This window comes from Podarcis erhardii, assembly GCF_964252035.2.
Source record: "Podarcis erhardii genome assembly, chromosome: 6".
NCBI lineage: Eukaryota > Metazoa > Chordata > Lepidosauria > Squamata > Lacertidae > Podarcis > Podarcis erhardii.
In genome coordinates this window covers 52,520,877-52,545,780 of record NC_138510.1, presented here as the reverse complement: position 1 = coordinate 52,545,780, position 24,904 = coordinate 52,520,877, and the positions used below count along the sequence as shown (strand labels likewise).

The window sequence follows — 24,904 nt, the reverse complement described above, 5'->3', positions numbered from 1 at the left end:
TACAACTCCCATGATCCCTAGCTAGCAGGACCAGTGGTCAGGGATGATGGGAATTGTAGTCTCAAAACATCTGGAGGGCCAAGGTTGAGGAAGCCTATGTTAATCTGTGTCACGGTGCTTGCCGCACAACAGCTCCTGATTCAGCACTAAGACAAAACCAGCAGTGATGGGAACAGTCCACTGAAGAAGGGAGCATATAGTATGTTAAACTACTTTGGCAAGTCACTGATGTGCCACATGAGCAGTTGACTAGGATAGACTGGCTGTGTGATAAGAAACCTGTGGGGAGCATTCTCTTATCTGGGAAATACTTTGTGCAGCTAACTTTTCCCCCCTCCTTGCCAGTTGAACTGCTGGTGAACTATGATTTCCAGTGACCTAAAGTGGTCTGAGTAGTAGTGGCATTGGTGTTTCTGAATTTTGGATCAGGTGACAAAGCATAATATAGTTTCAACGCATTAGTTAAATATCCTTCATATCTCTGGTCCTTTCTTGGAATAAGACCAGTAGGAGCAGAACCAAAGAGTCTTGGTTGCCTTCTCAGTTTTCAGAACTTTATTGAAACAAGATTACACAACTGAGCTTAAAAAAGACTTTCAAACTAAGTTAGAAGCTCACATAGAATGAGATCCATCAACCACTTGCTAGCCAAGACATATAGGAAATGCATATAGTAAAATCCTGGTGTGGTTTTTTTGGTTTTTTTTGAAAGGCAGCTGTGGAATGCTGCCATTTTGAGCAGAGGAGTATTGGGACAGGGGCCATGTGACTGCCAGCTATTTGTTTAAAAAATGCCCCCTAACTATTCTACACATGCTCCAGATGCAGAAAACCTGTGGAGGGCAATACTTAGTGGAAACAACTCATGCAAGGAAAATGTTAAGTAGCTCCCATTACTCCTCTCCTCACACTTGCAGCCTCCACATTAAAAATAAATAAAAAGGGCTTCATTGCATTAATTTGCTGCACAAAATATACCTTCTGCCATAGCTTTGTTGGTGGGGAATCACTCACTACTTGGGGGCTACCTGCTGCTCTTCAGCACAATTAGGATAATGAGAATGTGCAGCAGTTGCACATTCTTCCCTACTGTTTCAGTTGACTGATGGCTTGCTTTTTCTTGCCTTGGTAGTAAGTTGTACTCATACCAGTGAAAAGGGCAGCCTGTTCACCCACTGTATTGAGCAAAAGTGATCCTGTCTACCTCAACACACTAAAATTCTTAAAGTTATGGAGAAGATATTCACGTCCGGACTTGGTAACTCTTGTAAAAACTGGAATTATATGACGGACCAGGATGAGTAAGTGTTAAAAGCTTTCCTGTACAGTACAGTTATTCTGAAACTCCTGGTCTGGACTTTCAGAAGACTGCGTGCCAGTTTACTGATCTGGAATTGCATCAATGGCTGCTGTTTCCTCCCTTGTCAATGCCTGAATTAAAAGCTCAAACCTGTTACAACTGATAAAGTTCCCCATCTTATTCAGACAATATAGTGTAGCAGCTGGAGCTTGTGTGTATAACATGTTAGAACATTAAGTGAAGTGTGTCTCCTACTACCCCCACCCCACCCCATAATACAAAACCAACTAGGGAATCCTGTGTTAAGAGGAATCCCGCAAAGGGCCATATGCAGTAGACAGCATGTCCAATTTCAGGGTAAAAACACTTCAGAAGGAAAAACGATTAATGGCAAGGGGAGGGGAATTAGCCCACAGGGGATTAAATCAACAGATGCTCCATTATAGTTCAAAGAGTGCTGGCAAGCAGTGATTGCTCCTAGAGCTTATTAGTTCTGGGCTGCTCGTAACACACTGGTTTGTTTTTAGGGCTGGAGAAATATAGGCCGAGAAGTCTTTAATTAATGACCTCTAGACAGCACAGTTTGTCGCAAAGCATGTAACTAACTCTATTTGTGGGACCAAATCGTGTGTATTCGCCAACAAATTTGATGCTGCTCAGCTGATGGAACACTGGGTTTTGCTGGAACTTAAACTTTTTATAAATGGAAAGGAATAAAAAATTGTGGTAACCAAACTACTTTGTCTGTTCTGATTTAGTCTGTCTTTGCATTGTAATCACTATTGTAGAGAATACACATACAACTATAGGATAGTGCTCATATAGAACTTACATTATATCATAAATTTTAATTTTACTACTTATTGTAGAACAAAATATTAGCTCTTTAGTCCAGTATCTTGGCATGTATTAGGACACATTCTAGTTATGGAGGAAGCAGCACTGGCATATGGGGAATATACTTTAGGAAAGATGGCTCCTTATGGGCTGTCTTGCCTCTGCCCCAAACTTCTTTGTTGCCTGTACTGCAGTACTCTGTTAATATGAAGAGAGAAACACAAAAAGATGCCACCTGGGGCCACTGACCTATAACAATGTCAAAACAAGCTCATTGCTGCTAATGAAGGACAAACTCAGCTTTGTAAGGGAATTTGACTAGAAGCAAAATGACCCTTGATGCCCATGGGGCAGACAATACTAACATTTTAGAACAGTTTAACTGTAAAAGAGGCCTGTCCAGGAAAGTCTGAAACATATAGGTTGTGGTTTGGTTTTGTTTTTTGCTTTAGTGAAAGCAAAATCTAAAGATGAGAGCTGATAAGGTTAATGGATGCAGCAGGCATATTTCTCATCTAAAACTTGGCTGCTAAGCCGCTGTTAGGGAAAAAATGGAGCTTTTCATGAGGCTAGTGACCTTTTAAGCATCTTTAAAAATAAAACTTAAATCTGAGTATGCGTATTGGCTTGAAATAAAAAAAAATCCCTGTGGTTGCTTTTACTAAGTGATGTCATAATAATAGCCTTGTTATTATGTAACACCATGAGGCTAGCTAACCTAGATTCCAGTGCTTTGACTTGCTGTGCTTTAAAGGTGAACTACAGAAGAAGAATACAATTTGGACTTGCAGGGAACCCGACTGAACCATAAAGTATCAAGGGCATTTACATTAATGTTAAGTTATCCATTCAACTATATAACAATAAAGAGCATTCTCTCAGGTTCCTTCAGGGACAATAGTATGTTGTCCTCTTTAAATTACCTTTTAAGACTTATAAATCTGAATTTATCGTTCACGTTTTATACTGTATTTTATGCTATTTTTTGTTGCATCAATTAAGTGTTTTAAATTTATTGTTAGCCGCCCTGAGCCCAGTTTTCTGAACCGGGAAGGGCAGGGTATAAATAAAAATTTATTATTTATTATTATTATTATAAACAGCTTTCTCAACTGCATCTCTCTCTGTGCAAATTGAATCTCAAATCAATGCTTCTAGAGACCAAAGTACTTAAGCAGCTCCCAAAAGACACCTCTTCATTTTGGCAGTGAATATAGCCTGATCACACAAGCAAATGAGGTAGTTGGAATGGTGTGAGTTGCAGGGATGCTAAAGAGGCAGTGTGTAAAAAGGGGTGGTCCACAATCCCTTGCACTATGATGCAGGGTTGGTAGGATACAAAGATGGGCTTGTTCAGGGCAGTCACTTGGCTTGACAAAATATGTCTGGCCAGCGCTGCCTGTAAACCAACAGTGCGGTAATGTTACTTTAAGCCCAAACTACATTTTTTTTCCAGAGCAATAGCTCAGGCCTGCTTCACACATTATATAGTGATGAACATTTTGCTGCCATGTGTACATACAGTAGGAAGTCACAGTTGCTCCTGACTCCCTGCATCTGTAATGCATGAATAATGTAAAATGAAATGGGCTGTTCAGCCCTATGTGTGTTGTGTTGTTCTGCTTTTATACCACCCCTTCCTTTAAAGAGCCCAGGGTAAAGCACATGGTTCTTAAACATCTCCCCTTCAAGATGGGCAACAAAAGTTTCACCAGTTTGCATTTGTACCCATAAAGACTGGCAACCCCTGCTCTAGATATACTGTACCTGAAATCCAAGTTCACCTGCACTGCTGTAGTTGACTCACACTAATGTAATACACTGCAGCACACTCCTATGTGTGTGCCTATGCAAAAGCAAGTTCTGTTGAGTTCAATGTGCCTTGTGCCCAGAAAATTGGGGATAGCATTGCTGCCTTGTACATTGTTAGTCCCCCCCACCCTCACTCATGACATAGCATGGAACTTGCTTTGCTGGCAAACTTTTCCACTGGCCATTAAGAGTCTGAGACCTTTCAGAAAAAACTAGCTTCAGCGCTGGCTGGCTTTATAGGCACCATACAGCATATAAATATGGCCACTATTTTATTGTTTTACCACAGACACATGAACACACACTCCCACAAGGAAGTGGCTTGGCTTAGATTTCTTTTTATCTGGGTTTGTGCCCCACCCATTTTCTAGCTTCAAAGGTAAGCTGCCGAGATTGATTTCTAGCCCCTTCGTAATGAACATAATTATGCAGCCTGGAATGGTGAAAAAAGCAACAACCCAGAGGAGCTATCAAAGGCTTGTGCTGCCTTCAAAGGGACCTATAAGGATCTGGCACGCTGCCCATTGTGGCTCTGTCAAACAGACTCCTTGCTTGTGCAACAAAACCTCAAATATCTTTTGGGGGATAGCCCCTGGGGAACTGCAGTGTTAACATTCATTCAGCTACAAAGCAGAAGGGTGCAGCTTTGCAGGGGCAGAAGTCTCTGAGGCAAGCCTGCCCAGGAACTTCACTCTTTCTTTGAGGCCCTCTGAAAACAGAGGGAGGGGATGAGACTTTCTTTCACACACACACACATATCTAGCATGACAGAGTATGAAATAGCCTCCCTGCAGACTCGTATGTCTCTACAACCGCCTTGCTTGCTATAAGGCAGGCTTTGAAAATACAGCTTTGTTTCAGTGGACGTTCTGTTAGTGCAAGGACTTTGGGTTGTGTACTGAGCCTGCATCGATCAGTAAGCAAATGTTGTCTCCCCGTGTCATGGATGTTTTAGCAGAGATTCCTGCATTGCAGGGGGTTGGGCTAGATGACCCTTGGGGTCCCTTCCAACTCTACAATTCTGTGAATGTGCTTCCTGCCTAACAGTTATCTAGCAAGCAGGGCTGCAGTCCTTGACACACATTAGAGTGAGCCCTATTAATCTCAGTGGCACAGACTTCAGACAAAACAAACCTGAATAGGTTCACACTATCAGCATCTTTCAGGCTTGCTTAGGTTTATCTGGATTAGTCCATCAGTTGTGGCTACAAGTCCTACTCACTTCTAGAGCAGTTCCGCAGACTTCAGGGGGAGCATTTGTGCAACCCCTTTCTTAGGGGCATCACATGGAATACTGAACTTTCTGCAGGCCTTTGAAAAGCCCAAGAGTGTGACACCTTGAGTTTTAACTGCGGAGGTTCTCAAACTTCCATCAGAGGTAGCTTTCCTAACTAGATAAATGTTTGGGGTACCCCTATCTTGGAATGATGGATCAAGAAAAACCCAAGTTCTTAGAACTAGTCCCCTCACAGTGAGATTCCCCTGCATGATTGCCCACTGAATAAAAATTCCCTTTCACAAATCAGATGGTGTTTGTAAGGATTTAAAGAGTAACCTTTAGAGCTTTTTCTTTGTTCCTGGCGTGCTCTCTCTAGCTCCTCTTTGAATAATCTATGCTGTTCCTTATTTTATACAGGCATGTGAAGGGGAAGCAGCAACATAATTCCTCCAGTTTTCTGGGATGCAAATTGGGGGTGTTGCAGAAAACCCGAGCAAAGGCTCCTATCTCATCCAACTAACAACTTGAGAAGCTTCAAGCAAGAAAGGAAATAAGCCTAGTTAGAGGAAAACCAATTTATTTGTAGACCCACAATCAACAGTCCAAACACAAAGGTGTTATGTTCTGGGAAAGCCTTCAGAAGGCTAAAGATGTAAATGAGAGATGTCAGGTGGAGGAAGTGAGGGGAAACAGAACGGGAGAAACAGAAAACAGCTGGAGAAAAGAGGATACAGGGTGGAATAAAGAGAATTTTAAATGAAGAAGTAAAAGGTACACTTCTATGCAGACATAAAAGGGACACTGCAGCTTAATTGGTCTGCCCCATCTTTGGTTAGGACTAGTCTGGGAGATAAGTTGCACAACATTTGGGATTGTGCAGCAAAGTTAGGGATTGGTGAATCTAGATTTCTTCATCCAAACAAGGCACAAGCAATTCCTCTAGGATTAGCAGGTAAAGAAGTAACAGGAGAGGACAAGGTGGGGAATGAACGCTCTGTGCAAACAGCAGGAGGTAACTGCCAAGAGTCCACATGAAGACGGTTGCCAGGACTATTTAAATATGAATCTAACAAACAAGCAAGCGATACAACAGTTAGATACAGCTTCCAGTGGCAGCACTGAGTACACATATGAGTCCCATTGATCTGAGCTGTTGTTGGACAAGTGTCTGGGCACAACTGGGCTGGTATAATTGCTGGGCATCTCCTGTGCCACACCTTGGTACCAAGAACAGTGGCAGAATTTTCTGGAGAAACTCCAAAAATAAACTGCTTCCCCCAAACAGTGTTGTCTGAATCAAAACTGCTTTTATTCCCCCTGAAATACAGCAATAATTGGGGGGCCGGAGCACGTCTTCCGCAGCAATAAGGCTATGCAATATCTTTGAAGACCATTTGCTAGGGAACAACTTTGGGTCAGGGTTACTGTCTTCAAACCCTGTTTGCAAGGTTCCTGGAGGCTCCTGACTGATCAATATGGGAAGCAGAATGATGGGCTGAATGGATTTTTGGTCTGGTGGATCAGGGCTTTTCTGGCAAATATGGGGTCACTGCTCCCTGTTTTCCTGCTAGACCCTCTGGAACACCTTTGGATCCGATTGATAAAAAGTGTAAATAGAAGTGCAATTTAAAAGTATATATGTAAAACTCAAGGAAGGAGCCAACTAGGCCTCCAAATCACAGTTGGGTTGCATCTCCTTTCACATGTAACATACTCCGCGGTTTTGCGCTGGGCTGACTCGCCCCCACAGCTGCTTCACTTCTTCTGCAAGAATCCCACAGTGCAGCTCTTCAAAATCCAAGCAAGGCCTCCCTTGGCAATGTGAACAAGTGTTAGTGCGGTCACTGGACGAAAGTCCATTTCCCCGAGAGCTGTATGGCTCTGAACACAAGGCACAAGGAGGACAAAGGTACAAGGGAAAGGACTAGGTCAGGCTGGTGCCAATTCCCAAAAAAGAAAGAAAAAACAAGTCTCTTTGTAGACTAAGTCAGCTGACTCACAACTTTATAGTCATGGGAAATCAGGACAGCATCTTGCAGGGGATGCTCTTCCCGGTCAGAAACCTTTACGCCTCCCTTGGCTGGTCAGAATCAGAATCACAATAGGAAAATTGTCTTCCATCTGCTTAGTAGCTGTAGAGGGAAAGAGGTGTGTCCTCCATCATGTCATCCTGTAAGCAAAAAGGGGGGAAAGGGAGACCTTGTTAATTTTGCACAGGCCTGAAGGAGCAGGAGTAGGTGAAGGGCATAAAAGCAAGCAGTGCACACAGGCCCTCAGCCCATGCCTCAAGGAGTAGTATTAGCACTAGCAGTAATTTTATTTATATGTTACCCATCCGACTGGGTTGCCCCAGCCACTCTGGTCAGCTCCCAACAAAATATTAAAAACACAATCAAACATCAAACATTAAAAACTTCCCTGAAGTCTTCTAAAAGTCAAAGAGTTATTTATTTCCTTGACATCTGAAGGGAGGGCATTCCACATGGCGGGTGCCTCTACTGAGAAGACCCTCTGCCTGGTTCCCTGCAACCTGACCTCTCGCTAGAAGGCCCTCAGAGCTGGATCTCTGTGTCTGGGCTGAACAATGGGGGTGGAGATGCTCCTTCAGGTATACAAGTATGCACTCTATGACTTGCCCCATTCCACAGACACCCTGAAGTAACCTTCTTGCTGTTATCAGACAACTGCCGTATTTGAAAGAGATGGGCAGCCTCAGGAGAGGCAGACGGATAAGATTTATTGTGTACTGGCATCTAGGCCATGCTACAGGTGAGATGCCCTAATGTGAAGGCCCACAGCTGGAGAGCTCATTCAACTTAAATTGGGGGGGGGGTCTAACCTTTGTCACTCTTACTGTGGGGGGAATCTATGGTGCCATTTTCTAGCCCCCCCCCCTGAAATGGTACCTCCATGTGGTCTGGAGGCCCTTCATCCAATTATCACCCTTAATGATGGAGTAGAAGACACTAGAGATGTTCTCTTCCCAACTCCAACTGAATCCTTCACAAAAGGTTACACTTTAATGCTACCCTAGTTAGGGTTGACGAACACTTATGGAGCCTATATCCTTTTCAAATGCATTCTGATCATGATATTTGAAAAGTATATTTTTTAAAAACCTTAGTTTCAGAGCAGGGCACTCAAGGCAGAGGAAGGAAAAGGGCCATAACTCCATGGTAGGGCATCTGCTTTGAATGCAGAAGACCCCATGTTCAATCCCTGCCACCTCCTGTTGGGCTGGGAGAGACCAAAGTCTGAAACCCTGGAAAGCCACTGCCAGTTAGGGTTGAGCTAGACTGCCTCCTGCCAAGTCAGATCATTGGTTAGCTTCCTGTCTTCTAATAAGAGCCTGTGAAGTCCAGGTTAGAGGTCTGACCGAGGAGGATTAATCGAGGGCACAAACCATAGGCAAATCCTGGAGCCGCCGGAACTGCAGCTGGCCACTGCGCTGTCGGTACCGCAAGAACCCCATAAGAGCCAGGATCCCCACTGTCACGATGAAGATGAAGATGACTGCAATCACCAGAGGGTCCTCACCTATTGGGCTGGCTTCTGGTATACTAGGTAGGTCTGCAGAAAGGGGGGGGGGAGTCAGACAGCCAAACATGGATTATTGCTCCTGGCCCAGAATGGCAATTCTATACAATTACTAGGCACTTCAAAAGTCAAAACTTGTTCTGTCGCAAAAACATCTTTATATACCTTCGTCTCCACTATATATCTAGTTCCCAAACTGCTCTCTATCCTTGTTTCTACCTGCATGGAATAAGAGCTCCTAGTGAGTACCTTCGCCATCTCCCACGTCTGTGGTAGAGGCCTTCTTCTGCACGTGGTTAGCTGGTTGCTCTGTTTCCACTGGTGGGACTCTGGGAGATGTGAGTGTGGAGGAGACAATGCCTGGTGTTAATATGGTAGTGCTAGAGGCACTCTCTGTGAGCACTCTTCCATCCGTATCAGTTGCATTTGTAGCCAAGGTGGACTCGGCACTGCTCCCCTCTGTGACAACACGGTTTGCCACTGACATAGTTTCTGGTCTCCCTTCTGTAGGCCCTGAGGTGATGAGTGTGGAAGCTGTTGGCTGGGAAGGAGATGTTGGTCCTGGAGACAGAGACAAGAGAGACACGCACAAGTGAATCAAGCAGGAATCCTGGGTCTTTGACGTGCAAGAATAAATGAAAATAATCCAGCATGATCATTTCCTCTCTATTACTACAATTCTAGCACATGGATGGAGCAGATCCAGAGTCCAGAACAAAGTATATCAAACTTGCAAAGAGATTTACATCAATGGCTGAAACACACTAGTGGATACTCATAGCCCTTTGCCATAGTTCGTCTTACAATAGCAAGCTTTCTGAGAGTGTTGTGCAGAAAATATCTGTTCTTAGATTAGTCAGTTGGCAGAATCTGGGTTTTTCAGCTGTAGAGCCTGGAAATCTTAGGGTGCAAACTGAGACAGCTAAAGTGAGTCCTAACTGATCTACACAAAATAATTAGAAGAGGGTTCTGACTGAAATCCTAGAAACCAAATCTTTAGTTCCAAACATACTTCAATTCTATCAGACAAGCCAGGGGTCAGAGATCATCCCCCCTCAAAGAATAATGGGAACTGTAGTTTGCCCCCACAGAGCTACAATTCCCAGCACCCTCAACAAACTGCAGTTCACAGGATTCTTGGGTGGTGGGGATATGCTTTAAATAGATGGTGTGTACACAGCCTAGCTCTTCTTTTGTCATGTGGCCCAAGGGGGCAGGGGAAGGTGAATCAGAATAGTGTACCCTATACAGGAAAAGGAAGTTCAAAGGCAAGCCCCACTGCATGGTGCATAGAGGAATCTCTTGGAGCGTTACAGCATCAGCAATCAATTGCCTGCCCAAACACATCAGAGATAGGTGCCTACAGATCAATGCCTATGTCAATATGAGTTTTGCATCCTTTGTTTCTGACGCATCAGACACAGAGCTTTCCCCTCCTCCCACTGTCAACAATGGTTCCCCGAGAGAAACTGCTCTTTATCCTGAAGCCACCAAAACCAATAAAAAGTAGTCAAAGAACAATCAGAGAAAGACTTCTGCCTTCATGGACACCAGGACTCCCAGTATGGAATGGTTCCTGCTAATCATATAGAACCCTGCAGCCCATCTTGCTGTGATTTTCTCATCTTTTGAAGAAAGGTGAAAATAACATTTCCTATTTTTGTTAAAATGCCATAACTTTTTAAAAAATATACTTATAAGCTTTTACACTATACAAAATAAATATAAATTTAAATTTAAATTGCAGGCAATCATTACTTATTTAGACTCCCTTCTCCCTCTTTCTGCGGTTCCTTGTTTATATTTTAATTTACTGCATATCCAAATTATACCAATTTTTTATGCCATAACTTTTTATATATATGGAGCAAGGCATTTGCCCAGGTGTCTGACTTTCTGTTCTCCATTTACTGCCTGACAACAACCCAGAATTACCTGCCTTCCATTTAATGAAAAACTGCAGGGTTTTCAAAGTGTATTGAAGTTTACATGAGGGATTGAATAAATATCCTGTGTTAACAGAACTATAATTGTCATCGAAGAGGTAATATTTATGCCTAGGTTATAGAAACATCTAATTATGATTCCAGGCACTTGGGAGTTCTACTCAGATTGTGTTCTATTCTCTCCACTCCAATTTTGGCAGGTATGGGATATGGTACTAATGGTACTAAAGCCAAAAAACTTTCTGAGGTATTCCACCTAATAAAGTCAATAGAAAAGTCTACCCAAGGCTGTGCACTCACTAACCCATTTGTAGCACAGATATGTAGTGTTTCTCCATTGGGAATCATTTATGCTTGTCCTCAACATGTGGCTTTCAATCTACAGGGGTAGGTGAAAACCCTCCCCTTGATTAGGCTATCTATATGTTTTCCTGCCTGCACATGCCCCAGGTGATTGAAGAAGGAAGCAATGATTGCAGTCTTGGTGTATGCACACCCACAACATAATTGCTGGTATGGATACAACCCCCAGTGCCAGGATTGCCTACATCTTGTTTCAAATGGACACACTGTGAGGTATTGCAGAATCAATCCACAATGAGCTTTTATTTTTGGAATGAAACCAGTTTCTCAAGCAATACTTTTCAGGGAAATAAAAATATGCAGTAGATCTAGATTGTGCAAGGACTACATAGAAAAAAACGCAAGCATTCAGTCTCCTTTGATTGCAGAACAAAATGTTGTGTGTACACAACCCAAGTTGCTTGAGAATTAAGCTACATTCCATGGGAAATGGTTGACTACTACCAAGTCTTACCTTGTACCTCCTTTGGCTGAGAGGGCTCTGTAGCCATAACATTTGTACTGGAATTAACCCAGGCTGTGGTACTGATGGGTTCGGAATCATCCAGGCGGGTCTGGTTCACTTCTACTGAGTTTGTAGTTGCAGCAGGAAGGGAATGGATGTCAGCACTACTGTTGGCAACATGCGTTGTGTTCTGTAGTCTTGCTGTGGTGCTTAAGGAGCCGTGTACAGTAGGTGCCAGAGGTTCAAGCAGGACTGAGCTACTGACGTTTAACTGTGAAGCAACGGTGGCATTGCCATCCACACTTATGGCAGTAGGGGGAATTGTCCAGTTGCCAAGGCCGCCAGCCTCCGTGTGAGGGAGCACGAAGTGCGACACAGTGCCAGATTGAACTGATGATAAATTCTGCCCATCTCCTAGTGCAGGAAAAACAAACAGAGGAAAGCTAAAATCACAGACACATGCCCAGAAGGTCAGCTGCTTCCAGCAAGGGGAAAATAAGAGGGAAAGGGAAGGAACAGAGCCTACAGGACAAATCAATTACAATTACAGGGTGGAGAGGAAACTCCTCTTCTATTAACCTCCTCCTCTAGTCGCACTGCAGCCATCCAGTTCTCTGCAGAATGGAAATAATTTTCTCCAAACTTCACCCTCTGCTCCTCAAACATACAAAGTATGACAAACCAATGTATTGGAGCTTCATACTGGAGTAGGAAAGGTACCTACGGCCACTGATGATCATTGTTGGGTAAAGAATCAGAGAGAGAAATCAGCAGAGTTACGAAGTCAAGGATTTGAAGAAGCACTATTTCCCCACCTCCAAAGATAACAATGGAGCTATGTAGACCAAAACATTTTGTGAGGGTACTTCCTTGCAAAATACAGTGGTACCTCGGGTTACATACACTTCAGGTTACATATGCTTCAGGTTACAGACTCCGCTAACCCAGAAATAGTACCTCGGGTTAAGAACTTTGCTTCAGGATGAGAACAGAAATCGTGCGTCGGCGGCACAGCGGCAATGGGAGTCCCCATTATCTAAAGTGGTACCTCAGGTTAAGAACAGTTTCAGGTTAAGAACGGACCTCCAGAACAAATTAAGTTCTTAACCAGAGGTACCACTGTACGAAAAAGGAGTAAAGACAAAAACTACAGTAGGCCAAGGCTGAAATCTAACACCCCTGAAAAACAAGTTTTCATGATCTCAAAGTTCAAGTCAATTTGAGAATCTCATGTCCTTTTGCAACAATCAATCATATATATTTATAGCGACCTCATTCTTTAAGTACTGATCCCGGTGTACACAAAATGGAACCATCCATGCACAAGAGAGAGATGACAGCAGGCTTGGAGGTGAACCCCCGAGTTTTCAGAAGTCCAAAAAAAATCAAGGGGAGGCACTTAACTGGTGGTGGGAACAACCCCAAACAATTAGAATCAAGTATGCTTGGTAGCCATTGCTGTCTCTGCAGAAGAATCACTTCAGCGTGAATGAAGGATCTCGTACGTCCCATACAGTGTTGAAGAATCAACAGCAAACAAGACAGTTAAGTGTGGCATGGGAGGAAGTCCCACACCACTTGCTCACACAGTAAAGCACGAGTTAAAACTGGACTCCCACTCTCCACCCACAAACCACATAATTACAGCTTCTCAATAACTCTTTACTCATTTTATTCCAGTCTTGGGTCTCTGCTGAGGCAGCTGTTCCTCTGCATTGCTGAAAGAACCCTCATGCTGGAGAACAACTGGGCTGGCTTCTTCACCCAAACTCAACACACCCCTACACAACAGGCTCAGGATAATGACATGGGGAAAACAGCATGCCCAGTCTCATCAGCATGCCAAAATGTTTGGGGAGTATGGTTTGTGCATGAGATAGCATCTATTATAAGGCAGCCCCCAATGCCTTTTGAATTTAAGCTTTTATCTACAGTCATCAGAGTAAACATAACACACCAGACTGTGACTAAACCCTCCATCCTGAGGAAGGGGAAAGGATGGTGATAGTCTTTGGCCACTGACCTGGGCTTGGTGGTGATCTACAGCACAGCAGTAGCAACAGAATCCTGGTCTTGTCCTCTGTTGCCTTGCTGTTACTGAGGTACTTGGCCAGTTCTGCTTTACACATGTGGATGTCAAGGGCTTTGTGATTGTTACCCTTCTAACAACCAGCTGTTGTACCCTTCTAAAAGGCATCCAAGAAGAATGAATACTGCCCATTAACCATCTTTATAATCACACACATACCACCTCTGGCTCATTTAGCAAATCCCATTGGATTAGTATGAGAGAAGGTGCTTTTTAATACATGTCAAGTAACTAGTTTGCTCATTTTGAACCTGCAAGGCATCCAAGTGGAGGAAATTCATTTTGTTTGTGTATGTGTATGTTCAATTTTCATGAAACTTGTTGTTTCTTTATTCAATACACATTGAATTACATTTGTATTAATTAAATAAAAATAAATATTATAACCAGTCCTATCGACCTTTGCATCTTGGCCTCCCTCGGTAGGCAATTTGACAGAGTCCATAAGAGGACAATTTTCATCTTTCAATAACTGCCATGGCATGCATCTGGCTTGGAGGAAAAGACTGCTGGTACCCTGAGCTCAGAATACAAAGGAGTCACAAAAGGAAACAGACTTTTCCAGTTAGAACAAAGAACTCCTTCCTTTGCATTAGCATGCAGCAATCATGAGCCAATAGTTGCCGTGGATTTTTTAGGTGGAAATATTAATCTAGCCAGAAGCAGTTCTTTCTCCACTTCAACCACTCAAGGGTACAATATTAAGATGCCAACCCTCTCTTATCCTGAGCTGTGCACATTTGCAGTCACATCACAGCATGATATAATTTGTCTCAGTGCTTTTTTCCCTTAGAAAAATAGGTGCTGGTACTCACCGTGAAGTTGTTATAGCGAGTGCCACACTTTTTAACAGCACTGATTATTCCGTCTGTGGGTTCTGCATCATTCAGTTCATATCAACTCACATTTTTAAAAAGCTGCAGTGGCAGAAAAGACAACTCTGACAAAGATGTGAACAGTTCCACAAGACTTAGAATCCTGCAGAGCTTTAAGTGGATGTTCTCATACTTGGAGATGGGCATTCTGCCTCTCACAAAATGCTCACTTCTGTTCTGGACTGCTTCTTTTTCGGCTCCTGCAGCTAAATGCCACATCCCACCTTCCCCTCAACACTATCTTTTGGGGGGGGGCTGTGTTAAGGGGAATGGAGAAGTTGTAGTCCAAAACACAAGGTTGGCATAGGCTGTTATAAAAAGTAACACCAAAGTAGCATGCCAGAATGAAGCAAGCATGCATAGTAAGTATATCTCATACACAGTCCCGTTTTTATTGTAGCTGCAGGATGTGAAAGAGATTAAACATTCAACCTTACATTTCTACAGTCCTTTGCCTACCTGAGTCTTTATGGTCTCACACCAACCTGGGGAACTGAGAAACAATTTTGCTAATTTTGAGCCTTAAAACTGGGGTACAGCCAACTCATGCAATATGCAGCAGATGGAAGCAGAGCCAGGCTCTGGGTAAAGGCCACCTCTTCCTGTCAAGCATAACTAATCATTATGTGATAAATTAAGCCTTTAATAATGAAAAAAAGAATCATAGAAAAGTGGTAACCTTAAAGACTGAAGACAGTAGACCTCATTTGTACTATTTATGTGTTCACACCCAGAAGCTTCCAGTTCCAGGGGACCAACATTTGTTTACTATTCTGGGTGTTCGAAGTGCTTCCAGTGAACCACAGAATCTGGCTAAGGGTGGCACTACCTGTTGCAAGAAACATCTCTGAAAACAGCAGCCCCATGTTGAAACCCAACTTGCAACATGTGGTATTTTAATGTTCTGGGTTACGTTCTGGGGAACCACACATTTAAGTGAAATTGTGTATACTTGAAACACTTCTGAAAAAACCTGCAAACACCCCAGGCATTGTAAAACCTACCCTTTCTGTCTAATTAAGGTCCATTGGGACATTTACAAAGATGCAAGAATCAGAGGCTAAAGGAAAGAAAGCTGATTACAGAAAATATTTATTCATGCAAATCAATAAACACAAAGGTCTAGATCACTGCAATTGTCATTATGGTGCTTCTACATAAATAGGCTAGCTAGTGATCAATACTCTAAATCAGAGCACCTGTCACTCTCACAAGGTACATGCCCATGGGAGTAATATTTCATCCTATTGCTGCTAATCTACATAGATGTAAGATACACAGTGGTGCCTTGGTTTGAGAGTGGCCCTGTTTACGAACTATTCGGTTTACGAACTCCGCAAAACCGGAAGTAGTGTCCTGGTTTGTGAACTTTACCTCGGTCTAAGAACGGAATCTGCGCCTTGGTTTAAGTATGGTTTTGGTACCACTGTAATAGAAAACTATGCTTTGTTATTACATGAATGGACCAGGACAAGTCTCAGGCTCATGTGCTCCTCACTCTCCTTTCACAGGAGGAGAAAATTGGCAGCTTTCCCTTCCAACTTTTATACAAACCACAGTTCCAAGTTCAGACATGATGTGGAACTGTGGTTTGTTTAAAATTAGAAGCAGGAGCTTCTAATTTCTTTACTGCCACAAAACAAAACAAAAAAGCTGGGAGGAGAAAGTACATAAAGCTCACCACAACTTGTTCTTGTAACAGGAAACCATGGCTTCCTGTTATGTCTGAACCAGACCTAAAAAGACATATTTACCTTCACAGCAATGTAATCATGTTCAATCTAAACATCTCCTTCCTGTTTACTGGCTACTGTCACCCAATTGATCAATATGCAGAAGAATCTTACTTTGAGCTACTGGTCAAGCACAGCCTTTCTTCAACTACAGAACAGTGCAGTTAGATTACTTATCTAATCTCACCCATAATGAGCATGCTGCATGCGGAATTTCCCTCAGAGACTCTCTGGTCATTGGAAAAGGTTGTCCTTTAATCTGTTTCTACACATAGTAGTCTGTTATAGAACACACTGCAAAGTACATACAGGAGATGAGCTTGTATTCTGTCATAAGGCCCAGACAGAAAGCTGGTCAAGCAAGGAACGTAGACCTAGGGATTGAAACCAGGGCCGCAAATCCCAGCTGAAATAAATTCAAGACCTGTGAGAAGTCTTTTGTTTTTGTTTTGTTATTTGCGGTGCCGCCACTTAAACACGTGCAATTCTAGGTGAGCTGATTAGCTGGCTGCTTATTGTGCACTCTGAAAAGCTTATATCACTGGTACAGCCTGCCCACAACCTCCTGTTTGAAGCCATCAAGGAGGAAGTCACCTTGGAAGCTGAGGCAGCCTGGACAAGCATCAATCTCTTTCTGAATTAAAGTAACCACCATACCTGCTGCCAATAATGCCCCACCCTGCATCTGCTGCCTCTGTCACTGCTGAGAGTCATTCTGCTGCTATTACTACCTCTGTTGCTCACCCAACTTTCTGCCATTCTAAGTCTGTTTGGAAAAGCAAACCAGGACCTTTTGGGCTAGATTTCCTTTCCTACAATGATACCTGGAAAGGCCACAGAGCTCTGGGTGGCAATGGGTAACTCTGTGGCAGAAACAAGGACTTCTTTTCGCAATGGAGTCATCATCACTGATGAAACCAGGGGTGGTGAGGGAGATCTGATCCCTTATATGTTTGTGTGACAAGTGACTAATAAGTTAATAAATGGTGATGATGATCAGTCCTTTTTCCCCCAGGGGGTACTGCAGTGCTGGCAGCTCCTTTTTTGTTGTTAAAAAGTGTGGCACTTACTGTAACAACTTCATGGTAAATACTGGCATCTATTTTTCTAGTGGGGGAAAGCACTGATGATGATGGATTTTGAGAAAGTTTTAAGAAGTTCCTGCTGGATGGTCCATCTAGCCCAGGGGTAGGCAACCTAAGGCCCGGGGACAAGATGCGGCCCAATCGCCTTCTCAATCCGGCCAGTGGACGGCCCGGGAATCAGCGTGTTTTTACATGGGTAGAATGTGTGTTTTTATTTAAAATGCATCTCTGGGTTATTTGTGGGGCATAGGAATTCGTTCATTTCCCCCCCTCAAAATATAGTCCAGCCCACCACATAGTCTGAGGGACGGTGGACCGGCCCACAGCTGAAAAAGGTTGCTGACCCCTGATCTAGCCCACCATCCTGTCTTCACGGTAGCCAACCAGATGCCTTCTGGGAAGCATACAAGCAGAACTGAGCTCAACAGCACCCTCCGCTCCTGCAGTTCCCTGCAAGTGGTATTCAGAAGCATTCTGCCTTCAACAGCAGAGGTAGAACATAGCCAATGTGGCTAGTAGCTGTGATAGCCTTATCCTCAATGAATTTGTCTAATCCTCTTTTAAAGCCAAGTTGCTGGTCATCCCTACTTCTTGTGGGAGGAGGCTTCTGAGAAGCCTGTATGGCTAATTGTCTGCCGATTTCCTTGGGCTCAAGCCTCATTGGAATCTACTTCTGAGTAAACTTATTCAACAGTAAGTGCCTTTTATTATTTCAATGGGGCTTTTGCCCAAGGAAATCAACAGAAAACAATTGCAGCCTTGTAAAAATATGTGCATGTGCAAATTTGATTGATTGAAAATTCAAGCTGAAACCCACTTGATCAAAAAGCATATGCACTCTCACACATGACACCCAAGGAGAGTTCATAATATTGGTTTACTTGATTAATCAAAACATATTTTTTTTACTTAAAAAAAAAACCCTTAAAAATGTAAAGAGTGGAAGCCATAGCTGAAACTCATATTCTGGCCATGGACTCTAAGTGGGCATAGACAACAAGGCACTGCTTAGAAAACACCTTCTTTTTTTTAAAAAAAGATAGGAAATTGTGCTCTCAGGTGCTACTTGACAGATTCCCAGAAGCAGCTCATTGGCCACTGCGAGAACAAGATGGCCTGATCCAGCAGGCTCCTCTTATGTTCTTAAGATAAAGCTTGGGGAATAATTGTGTATGCCTCCTTCAGCTGCTTAGATGAAGGATGGGATACAAGTGTAATAAATAACTAATAATAATAATAATAATAATAATAATAATAATAATTTATTTATACCCCGCCCATCTGGCTGAGTTTCCCCAGCCACTCTGGGCGGCTCCCAATCGAGTGTTAAAAACAATACCGCATTAAATATTAAAACTTCCCTAAACAGGGCTGCCTTCAGATGTCTTTTAAAGAGAAGATAGCTGCTTATTTCCTTCACATCTGAAGGGAGGGCATTCCACAGGGTGGGTGCCACTACCGAGAAGGCCCTCTGTCTGGTTCCCTGTCACCTCACTTCTCGCAATGAGGGAACCGCCAGAAGGCCCTCAGCACTGGATAGATCAGTATTACTATACTCAGTGCTTTTTCTCTGGGGGGACACAGGGGTACGCATACCCCTAAACATTTTGTGAATCTTTGTATTTTTGTCCATTTACTGTATTTATTTTTCCTGATTTGTATATAATTTTTTTATTAGTTTTTCAGCATATCATTTTCAACAGTAATTAAACATACTTTCATATCTTATACCATTTTTTTTACTTCCATCAATCACATCTGAAAATTTTCCAATCTATTCACTAAATATACATTTCCTACTTCCACAGTTACATTTAATTCATAACCAATATCTCTATTCTTTCTCTACTTTGCAATGATTCATACATTTCTCCTTACAAAACTTCTTGTAGTTCTACTAGCGCAATTTGTTGATTACAGTTGCTCTTCAAATAGTTCATATATTTCTATTTCCCCCTGATTTGAACTATAAAATGGTGATTTTCTTGAGTCAAAATGAGAGTACCCCTAAACATTTTTTTAGAGAGAGAAAAAAGCACTGACTATACATATATAGCAGATGGTGGATCTGAGAAGAAGACACTGTAGCTTGTGTAAGGGGGGATACAGTGGTTAAATTACCAAGGTGAACAAGGTACTTTCTGTCTTCCAGCTTAGACTTTTAACCAATAATAAATAATAATATGCTGCCTATCAAATCAATATCCCAATTTTTCTCTGAGGAGTGAAAATTTGCATACAATTCCATCCTGGTTTAGGTAGATGATCAAAGGCAGGCAATAATAAACTTCTGTACTCTTTGTACACAGGATGTATTGCAATAACAAGGTCCAATACTAATTGACTATTCCTCACCGCACCCCACCCCCACGCAAAAACATCTAACACACACCAGAGCTTTGTATCCCACACCTTTGGGGAAATAGCTTGGTTGCTTGCCAAGGTGCGTCAGAATGCTGAATGCTCTCATTCATTCCACAGCATGTGTTTATATCCAAAGGCAGAGTACATGGATCCAACTCATTTACTGCAAGCAGGGATATGACACTTAAACATAGATGTGTGACCTGGATATGAAATATCAAACTCTGGCAAACTGCAGCCTAGAACTGTCCCTTTTCAGCAACAGTCTACAGGTTCTATTAAGAGCACGGGCCATCTGTGTGTTTCTTTAAATTATATAAAAATTGAATCCCCATGTACATCCTCACTAGCACTTTGCATTAACACTCCAGAGGTGCAGAGAATATCGACTAGAAGCCCTTCACCGCTACTTGGCCTGTAATCATCCACCACTCACTTAAGAGTAAGCCGTACTGAATTCAGTGAAACTGATTTAGGATTCTGCTGTACACAGATTTAATCCACAGACACAAACACAGAACACTGGCCCCAGAAGTGCTTTGCGAAAATGGAGCAACTCTCAGCTGCCACCCCACCAACATGTTCTGTTTAACATGAAAGAACCTTTACCAAAAAGGGTGGTATAATAAGACAGGGTTTTCAAGGTTTTTGGGTCCACGGCTCCCTTGACCTACTGCAGGAGCCCAGTTATGTCACCCCTTGCCTGCAGAGCCAGCAGCCTTTTCAAACACCCTCCCTTGTGGAGTGTTCCCTCAACCTCCTCTCCCCTCTCCTTCCTGCCACCCCTCTTGCTGCCACCCCTCCTCTGAGCTGCCCACCCTGCCCCAAAGAGAGGTGCCTCCTCAACTGCCCCACAGGGGCCTGGGAAGCACCCCCTGGCCAGCCCCCGAGGCACAATTCATCTGGGAAGTTTGTAGCCAGGGCTGCTGCAATAAACTGCTGTGCAAGCCTTTGGAAGGCACAAAAGCAAGAGGGCATCAGGGGAGGAAGGGAAGGAAGGAAGGAAAGAGGGCCAGAGGCCAGTGTTGTCCGCGGCACCCCTGGGTGTCATGGCACACCAGTTGAAAACTACTGTAATAAGAGACAGCCTTACTTTGTTTCCCAAATTCTCCGACCGCAACAGAGCAGCAGCCTGCTCCAGTTACTTGAACCTGAGGCTTTGGAAGTGGCTGGCACCCATCACATTTCCCTACATTCAATTGTCTCTTCCTCTGTTGCACAAGGCCCCTTGGACTGAACGTGTCCCATTTCATTTCCCAAGCTGTAAGAGCAACTAAGGCAGCCTTGGGGTGGGAGTGGGAAGAGAGGAGGAGACAGACACTGCCCATGTTGGCTGTGTTACACACTGCTCCCAGTGTATCTGTGACCTCAGGGCAATAGAGCAGGGCCTGGAACTGTGACAAACTAATCTTTATGCTTCTCTGCAAATCAGGGCTCCGCTGAAGACGTGCATGTACAGAAGACAAGCAAACACAACTACTACCCAGACACAGCCAGAGGCATTCAGGAGACAAAGCCAAAATTCACAGACCAAAAAATAAAATAAAAACTTTCAGGAGGAGTTTTATATTTTTGAAAGTCATTTGAAGGAAGTGGGTTTCTTCATTTAGCTGGGAAAGGCACTACTGAACAAGACGAGTACCTGATTGGTTAGCTGAGACTGAGCTGGCAGGCAAATTTGAACTCCTGCCACAGGGAGTCCTAAGCAATTCCGGAGACAGCCATTCCAACGGCTCAGGAACAGAACTTAAAAACACTTAAAATATCTAAGCATCTTCAGCCCAGTCACTTTTTAAAAGAGAAATTGCTTGGGCCTATCTTAGTTCTAACTCAGAAATTGTCTGAACCACCTCTTGGATCTGCTATCTCATGAAGGCTCTGTAAGGGGAGCAGAATTTCAGCAGAACACACAGCTTGCTTTTATTTTCCCCTTCCAGAATTAGAACAAGAAGGAGACTTGTAACAAATAACTCTTTGACTGGTTGCCTTTATTGCTCCCAAAGTGGATTTGTCTGGTAAAATTTGTTGCAACTTTGGCCGCATTTAGATGCAACCTTAAACCATAATTTAGCACTCAGGCTTGCATGCTCCCTCACCCCATGCAGCTGGGATGATGATTTGACCACAATTTACCCAGAGTCTCTGCTCACCATTGTGTTAGATCTGTGGTTTAAATTATGGTCAGTTTTAACAAACCAGCTTCATAGCCCACTATTTGAAGCTAACTTGTTTTGAAATGGGAGGCAATTCATGATAGTCCACAACCACCAGTTCAGATGCAGTGACCATAGGTTGTAGCTCAGTGTAGAGCATATGTTTTTCAGCCAGAAGGACTCAGCTTTAATCCCCAGCATTTCCAGATAGGGCTGGGACTCCCTGCTGGAAACCCTGGAGAGCTGTTTCAAGCCAATACCGAGCTAAATGGACCTATGGTCTAACAAAGCATATTAAAGCATCTTCCTAAATTCTTAATGACAAGCTGATATTCTGGGAAACTGAAAGTAAATGCTGCCCAAATCCTCCTCCTGACTATGCAGGTGGTGGAAAGTGTACAAGCCAGAGGCCAGTTGTGCCACAGTGCCAAGCCATGGTTTAGTGTTATATTCAAATACAGCTTCTCAGGTTTGGGAGCAGAGTGAGCATCAAGACAGCAGCATTGCAAATAAGTCTGCTACACTGACTGATCCACATAAACAGTTCATGGCGCACCTGCCCTCACATGCCCATGTCAGTTATTTGTGGTACATACATTCTGCAAGAAAAATATGGCTGATTATCTTCCCATTTACCAACCCCCTCCCCCACTATACTTTTCAGGAGGCTCTTTAAATCAGACCCCTGCTTTGATTTGGGCAGACCCAGATATAAAAACAAGCAGCTCTGACAGTTATTTCTAGTGCATGTCTGAATCCTGGAGTTTGATCTAGTTTCCTGAAAAGTTACATCAATCACACTGGGCAGAAAGCGACTAAAGATTTCCCCAACACCATCTAAGAACTTCTGAAACATCATTGTCTGAGTGTGGTCCTGGACTTCTGCCCCAGCATCCTGCCCTAACAGCACCACTGTCCCACCCACCAGGAGGGGAGGAAACGTCATAGTTTCAGACTTGTCTGCAACTAGCAAACAAACAACAGAAAGGCCTAATTTGTTATTGACTTTCAGGCGGAATTTAGCATTTCTGTTTACCCAGGCATCTGATGGCTGAAATGCACTGTTCCTGGCAACCTTGAGATTACTGGTTGCGAGAAAGTTTTTAACTGTTTTTAGTCTGGTGTGTGTAAGTCTGATGTGTTTGCCACCCTGGGCTCTTTGGGGAGGAAAGATGGGATATAGATTGAATGACTAAATAAATAACTAGTCAGGGAGAAACTGAGAGGGAATCAAGCATAGGGGGAAAGCACAGCACAAGGAGCCTCCATCAAACATAAGGAGGGTGTGAAAACTAGATCCATCCAAACAAGAACTTCATTTGAGCTCAGACCCAGTAATGTTTCTGAATGCCGAATTTCGAAATGGGAAGCAGAACTACTCACAAAAGACGAGACTACAAGCATATGCAGAGTGCATTTTCCTGACTGCTCGCTCTCTCGGCCAAGCGCCTCCTTCAGGGCTTCGAAATTCCAGATCAGTCGAGGATAAAGCCTTAGACCCCGGACATTCTCACGTTATAAACCAACAATCACAACAGCTTGCAAGGACCGACGGCGGAACTCCGGGAAATGGGGGCCCCGCCGAAAGGAAGGACACCATCTGGGCAGACACTACAGCGCCTCAAGCTCACAAGTTTCGAGACAAGATATAGAACGTTCTTGCGCTCTAAGGGGGCGGGGAAAACCCACCTTGGTGTCCAGGGTGGGAACGAAGCTACAGAGTCAGTCCCTTAGGATAGTAGCACGAAGGGAGCAGATCTGTCTCCTGGGCTGCGGAAAATCTAGGGCGATCACATGAAAAAGCCAGATCATCAGACGCGGTAAGAAAGCTGGGGTATTAGCAAACACAGGGTAGGTACTGGCTCCTCTGAGAGACTTATAGGATGCCACCCAAGCGCGCGCCCTCTAGGGGATCTCAAGAACCCATTAAGGATCAGGACACTTTCCCGCAAGAGCGTTCGATTCCAAAGTCCCACCTAGGACGAAAAGAAGCGATCGGAGGCTCTTTTACCTGGCAGCGGCAGGAAGGTTCCAGCGAGGAGGCAGCAAACGGCGGAGAAGCTGTAGGGGGAGCGGCGCGTTGTTGCCTCCATGCCGGGCTGATTCCGGATGGACTGGCTGGCAGCGGCGAGCGAACCGGCGGAGAAAGCGCTAAATTTCTATGAAGAGTCCCAGGCACAGGCGCGTCTCCAGAGCTGGAAAGGAGTCTGTGCCACGTGGTTCATTCACAAGCCCACGCGCGGCCTGGGCGTGTCAGATGCGCCCCCCTCCCTCGCTCCCTACCAGGCCGGCGGGATCCTGGGTTCAGCTCTTCCGCCTCCTCGGCGTAGCCCCACCAGGCGCAACCCGCCTCGTGAGTTGAAGTAAGGCGTGTGGATCCTCCCCCGCCGACTGGCCGGAGTGGTTTCTATTGAAAGCCTGTGGCTGTTGGGTTTTGTCTACAGTATTTCCTAGCGCAAAGTCTGTGCTATTTCAGTTTGTGGGCGCTGCAAAGTCATCGGCGTGCGCCCACGAGTGCGCTCCCACCCCACTGAAGGGCCAAACGGGGCCTTCGCCTTCCACCCCGTAGCGGGAGGGCGAAGGTAGCTGCCTTGAACGCTCTATATTTAACACAAATCGTCATCCATCCAATTCAAGGTTAAATCATGGGATTCTGCGAGGGTGAGTCAGGACTTCGCGATGTATATTTCAAGCTTATTTTTGATAGTTGGTCAACAAAATTGTTCTGGCTGTAGCTGGAACAATGGCCCAGTTCAGGCGTTTAGGGTATGTGCCAGCTTGAAGTGATATTGGCATGTGGACAGGCATGTGCACTCTCATGCCCTCTGCTATGTTCATTCTAACAAGAATTGATTGATCGATTAATTAATAATTACAACTTGCTTTTTAAAGAGACTTTCTCCACCAAGCATCTTACAAAATGCGCGTCAAAACATAACCCATAAAATATTGAGGCATCTGATCAAGGCCTGTATTTTAAAATGAGCTTAAAGATATATTTGCAAATGTTTGTATGTTTCATGCCAGGCAGAAACCAGCTGGCTAAGTACTTTGGCAGTTGTTTATCTTCCTGCCCTCCTGAACAAGGGCCCCCCTGATTTATAGCAGTAGCAGGAGACAAGTTTCTCAAAGTTGTAAAAGGGAAT

General features: G+C 43.9%; 1 protein-coding gene across 2 annotated transcripts; it reads right to left on the bottom strand.

Annotated features, from left to right (window-relative positions):
* Positions 1-5,728: 5,728 nt before the first annotated feature.
* LOC309343717 (uncharacterized protein) lies at positions 5,729-24,273 on the bottom strand. 2 transcript variants are annotated; one of them, XM_081865561.1, is made up of 5 exons: positions 23,770-24,273; positions 11,469-11,873; positions 8,955-9,266; positions 8,572-8,738; positions 5,729-7,338 (listed from the first exon to the last, which is right to left on the bottom strand). In XM_081865561.1, exons 1-5 carry the CDS (start codon positions 23,849-23,851, stop codon positions 7,294-7,296), a joined length of 1,011 nt encoding a protein of 336 aa, XP_081721687.1. In that variant the 5' UTR covers positions 23,852-24,273; the 3' UTR covers positions 5,729-7,293. The 2 variants fall into 2 exon arrangements, with proteins under 2 accessions (XP_081721687.1, XP_081721686.1); XM_081865560.1 differs by lacking the exon at positions 23,770-24,273 and adding an exon at positions 20,699-20,948.
* Between the last annotated feature and the right edge of the window lie 631 nt (positions 24,274-24,904).

Excerpts from the sequence above, each read along its gene's own strand:
- LOC309343717 (XM_081865560.1), bottom strand. The coding sequence starts at position 20,933 with ATGGGCAGTGTCTGTCTCCTCCTCTCTTCCCACTCCCACCCCAAGGCT. Across the intron at positions 11,874-20,698 it reads CGGAGAATTTGGGAAACAAA|GAGATGGGCAGAATTTATCA; the intron begins GTAAGGCTGTCT and ends TTCCTGCACTAG. Across the intron at positions 9,267-11,468 it reads TCAGCCAAAGGAGGTACAAG|GACCAACATCTCCTTCCCAG; the intron begins GTAAGACTTGGT and ends CTCTGTCTCCAG.